The sequence below is a fragment of the Austrofundulus limnaeus genome, unplaced genomic scaffold, assembly GCF_001266775.1.
Source record: "Austrofundulus limnaeus strain Quisiro unplaced genomic scaffold, Austrofundulus_limnaeus-1.0 Scaffold588, whole genome shotgun sequence".
Taxonomy (NCBI): domain Eukaryota; kingdom Metazoa; phylum Chordata; class Actinopteri; order Cyprinodontiformes; family Rivulidae; genus Austrofundulus; species Austrofundulus limnaeus.
Genome location: NW_013952990.1, coordinates 218645 through 223287, shown reverse-complemented (window position 1 = coordinate 223287; position 4643 = coordinate 218645). Strand labels below are relative to the sequence as shown.

At 45.6% G+C, this 4643-nt stretch overlaps 2 protein-coding genes across 2 annotated transcripts in view; both read left to right on the top strand.

Moving 5' to 3' along the window:
* Positions 1-702: 702 nt before the first annotated feature.
* Positions 703-3712, top strand: LOC106531035 (uncharacterized). The gene is made up of 5 exons (XM_014026795.1): positions 703-969; positions 2360-2464; positions 2528-2679; positions 2761-3043; positions 3119-3712. Exons 1-5 carry the CDS (start codon positions 726-728, stop codon positions 3475-3477), a joined length of 1143 nt encoding a protein of 380 aa, XP_013882249.1. The 5' UTR covers positions 703-725; the 3' UTR covers positions 3478-3712.
* Positions 3713-4339: 627 nt separating this feature from the next.
* prdm11 (PR domain containing 11) overlaps positions 4340-4643 on the top strand; it is a gene marked incomplete at its 5' end in the record, with an annotated part of 6824 nt that continues 6520 nt past the window's right edge. Inside the window, 1 exon segment of the mRNA XM_014026794.1 lies at positions 4340-4405.

Here is a 4643-nt window from a genome sequence, read left to right as displayed (position 1 = left end):
GCTCAGAATTTATTTTCCTTAATGAACAATGTTTACCATATTCTAAGGTAAAATTGCATGTCCCCTTGACACATTTTTTTTTATTTTGCTCCCTTAAAATGTAATAATGTACTGTGTTTATGACTCTAGACCATGTTTGTTTGTTCATGATCGTTTGATCACGATTGTTGATTGTTGTGTGCTGTTTCAAATAAAAAAAAGGAGCAATGGCAAAAACAATGGGAAGAAGATAACAAAGCAAGGTGGTTTTATAGGATTCAAAGACAAGTGGGAGAAATGAGAACAGGAGGAAGGAACAGAAAAGAAGAAAGATGAATAAACAGACTTAGATTTGGACACACGGCACTGAACAATACAAAATACAAAATGATACAGGTCAATGTGAGCACTGTGGGCAAGAAGAAACTATAGAGCATGACATTTTAGTCTGCAGGGAATACGAACAACACAGAAGATGGATGAAAGAAGAATTAAGAAAAATGAAAGAAACATTTAATATAATAAATGTATTACAAAAAGAAACCAGAAGTAAAAGTATATAAATTGTTTTAAATTTTTTTTTAGAAAAACAAAATTAGAAAATAGAATATAAGCAACAAATAAAAGTATTTTGATCCATACTCCATATCAGTAGGTGGCGGTATGGCACACCTTCCGTTGTTTGCCAACCGCCATAAATCAACACACAAGAAGAAGAAGAAGAACTTCCGGTCTGCTCCAGGGTGATGGCGGACAGAGAATGCTGCGTGAAGAACTGCAGGAGCACCTATCACGATGCCCATGGCAGGAAGCTCCAGAACGGACTGACCTTCCACTGTTTCCCCGCCTGGAGGACGAGGGAAGGCGGCTCCGTGTCGGAGCTGACGAGGCGGAGGAGGGCCGCCTGGGTGGCTGCTGTCGCCCGCAGCGACATCACGTTCGCCCACATCCCGTCCTCCATGAGGGTCTGCTCCCGCCATTTCCACACCGGTGAGTCCGAACTGTCCCGGAGAAACTTTCTTCACGAGTGAAGAACTGGCTGCAGAGTGAAAATAAAACCGTTTTTAAAAAAGACGTGAAGTTCCGCGTCGCTCTCCGCGCAGCTTCCGCCCTGACCGCTGGTGGCCTTCAGGCCGGCCGCCATCTTGGTCAGTGCTAGTCCACAATTCTTCTTATTAAAACTCAAAACACAGGTCGATAATCGCATTTTAACTCATCAGAGCTGTCAGAGTTTATATATTTGTTTATTTAACATTTTATTATAAGAGATCAAGTTTCTGGGTTTTATTTTGGATGATAAATTAGCTGGAAACCACAGATTTGCCAAGTAAAATCAAAACTAGCCAAAAGTGTCTTCAGGGGAATCAGATCAGTTTTGGATACAAATCATTGTTTATTTTGTATAACACACTCATTGTGCCACATTTGACATATTGTGTGCAAGTTTGGGGTAATACATACAAAACAAATTTACTGCCGTTGTACATAATACAAAAAAAATATTTGAATACTGTATAATGTGGGATACTGGGAACATAAAAACACATTATTTTTTATATCAAATGTATTGAAATTCTGGGACCTTGTAAAATTTAAAACTGTACAACTGATGTTTAAAGTAAGAAATCATCAACTTCCACACAATATACAAAAAATGTTTTGTGACAGAGAGAGGGGTTGTAATTTAAGAGGAAAAGGAAAATTAAAAAAACAATGTATTAGAACAACCAAAAATAGTTTGTTTATCAGTGTGTGTGGGGTAGATTTATGGACAGGATTAAATGATGAGCTCAAAAAAATTACAAAATTAAACCAGCTTTAAAAAACGTTTAAAAAGGAGCTCACTGGGAAATATGTTGTGTAGGATGTGTGTCTCAATATTATTTATATTAGAAATGTATAAATAAGGATGAGAGATTTAACGCTCATTGAATGTGGGAATAATTAATGTTTATCTGCTGTGAGAACATTTAAACATTTTGTGGTGAGAAGACAGGAAATCAAAGATGTTGTTTGTTTTACCTGCTCCTTTTCCAACAAAAACTGTAAAAAAAGACCTGCTTAGACCGGATTATTAGTTCAAGAAAAGATTGATGGTTTCTTTTAATTTTACTTTTTTTGTTTTGTTGTGTAAAAATTATTATTAATAAATTTATTTGATGGAGGAAAAACACAGATATAAGATTTTTTCTTCTTTCTGCTGCTTTTTATTTCATTTTATTAGTTTTTTGTGTTTTATTTTTATTTTTGTATTTTTATTTTGTATTTTATATTTATGTTATTTTTAATGAAATGAATAAATAAATCTCAGTTGAAAGGTGAAGTTTATCAGCGTTCATGACTCGTAACAAGCACTTGTGTTGGACTTGGGTCTTTACAGGAAGACCAGCTTTCGAGATGCTGGACTCGGATCCGGACTGGGTTCCGTCTCTACACCTGGGTCAGCACGCTGAAGCCAACAGGAAGAGGAGAGGAGCAGAACACGGTGAGTTCTGGAGCTCTCAGGTGATCGGACCTGAAGTTTCTGAATAAATGTTTCTTTGTTCAGGTCCAGATTCTGGTTCCAGACCCGGGAGACCAGCTCCGCCTCCTTGGAGAGAAGTAAGATCTGCTCTGCTGAGTCTGCTTCAGGAAAAACCCATCATGACTCAGCAGAACCGAGGAGAACCACAGGAGCGACCCGCTGACACCAGCCTCAGAGTACGCCTTATTGATCTTTGATTTGGGTCAGAACCGGGCCACCTTCCTCTGGGCTTTAACTGACCTCCGCTGGTGTTCCAGGACTTTTTCAGGACCGCTCTGGAGTCGTCTTTGGAGGCCTCCATCCAGGCCCGGGCCCAGGCCCGGTCCAACAGCGAGTACGAAGTGGAGCTGAACTTCGAGCTCCCGCCGACCCGGAAAGAGTCCGGGTCCTGTCAGAACTGTTCCCTGCTGCTGAGGAGGATCCAGGACCTGGAGCAGCACTTGTTCCGGGTCGCCAGCAAACAGGACCGAGAAGCTGTGGAGGCTCGTATCCATCCGGGCCAGGACCAGAACCAGCAGAGTTCTGAAGAGGAGCAGACATGTGAGTCGCAGTTTTCTGAGAAACGTCATCGCAGACGTGTCCCGGTTCTGATGGACCCGTGTTCTGTCCCGACAGCGACGGATCACCTGTCGCCCGGCGAGGTTCGGGTCGACGACGACTACGAGGTTCTGGACCTCGAGCTGGCCCCCCTCAGCCCGGACTCGTCCGACAAGACCTCGACGTCGACCCGGTCCCGCCCGACCCAGTTCCAGCCCAGCTGGTTGAAGACATTCCCATTCCTGCGGTACTCCCCGACCCAGAACCTCATGTGGTGCCACGTGTGTCGGGTCCACGCCGAGGGCATCCACCGGAACCACAGTCTGATCAAAGGGTCCAACCGGTTCCTGAAGTTCAGCCTGACGACCCACAGCAGCCGGCAGTACCACCTGAGGAACCTGCAGCAGTACCAGGCCCGGTCCGGGTCTGCTGTCTGAGCCGGCCTCAGTTCTGGGCCCGGTTCTGATCCAAGCTGCCTCGGGTTTTCCAGAACCGAACTTTAGGTTTTATTTTGGAGCGATCTGTTTCTGGTACAAGTTCTGGCCCGGACCAGTTTCATTAGATCCAGGAACCCAGCAGAACCTCTGGGTTGGTTCTTGTAAACATTTGTTTTTGTTTTGGGTCAAACAGGTTCTGTTTGTTCAGGTCAACAAATAAAGAACTCATGATGGATCTCTGGTTCTGGTTCTGGTTCTTTTAAGATTCTGTTCATTCAGGTTGGATCCGTTCTGAACCGGGTCAGGTCCAAGAACCGAAGCTCTAAAGAAAACCTGAAGGCACTTCAGAAAGTCCAGAGAACTGAAGACCAGAACCACTGGGACAGAGTCTGGATCAGGGGTTCTGGACTGGGCTGGGACTTTAATAAACCAGGTTCAGATCAGAACCCAGACAACTGGTCCAACCTGAACTGGATCATCTGAACCATCTTTGGGGTAAAAGTCCAGTTCTGACTGTTGATCTGGACCTGGTTCAGATGGGACTGGGTTTTGAACTGGACCTGGTTCAGNCTGGACCTGGTTCAGATGGGACTGGGTTTTGAACTGGACCTGGTTCAGATCTGGACCTGGTATCCTGTGGTTCTGCAGAGTTCCTCTCGCTACAGGAGCGGGTCGGAACCACCGGGTCTGAGTGCTCCTCCTCATCAGGCTCTTGGACCGGACCGGACCGGACCCGCAGCTCTTTCCTCGTCATTTCCTGTGATTAAATAAAAATGGTGGCCGCGGCTCGGAGCGGCGACCGAATCGGAACCGAATTCTGACGCCAAACTTTGCAGCCGCGGACCCGGCAGCTGAGAGGTGGGGGCGGGAGAACCGAACTGGACCCGACCCGGGACAGACGGTCCGTGTCCCCGCTGCTCCGCTCACGGTGGGTCTGAGTCGGTCGGTGGCCACCGGGACCACCGGGACCACCAGAACCACCGAACATGGCTCCCGAATGGAGCGGGCAGCTCGCCCACAGATCCGGATAAAAACCGGTTCAGTTCGTTGGATGACGCCGGTTCTGGTCCAAGACGGTTATTTTAATGCATGATGGATCCATCTGGTTCCGGTTCTGTTTGGAACCCAAAGAAATGAACAAGGGTCTGTTTTTACTGTAAAAACTC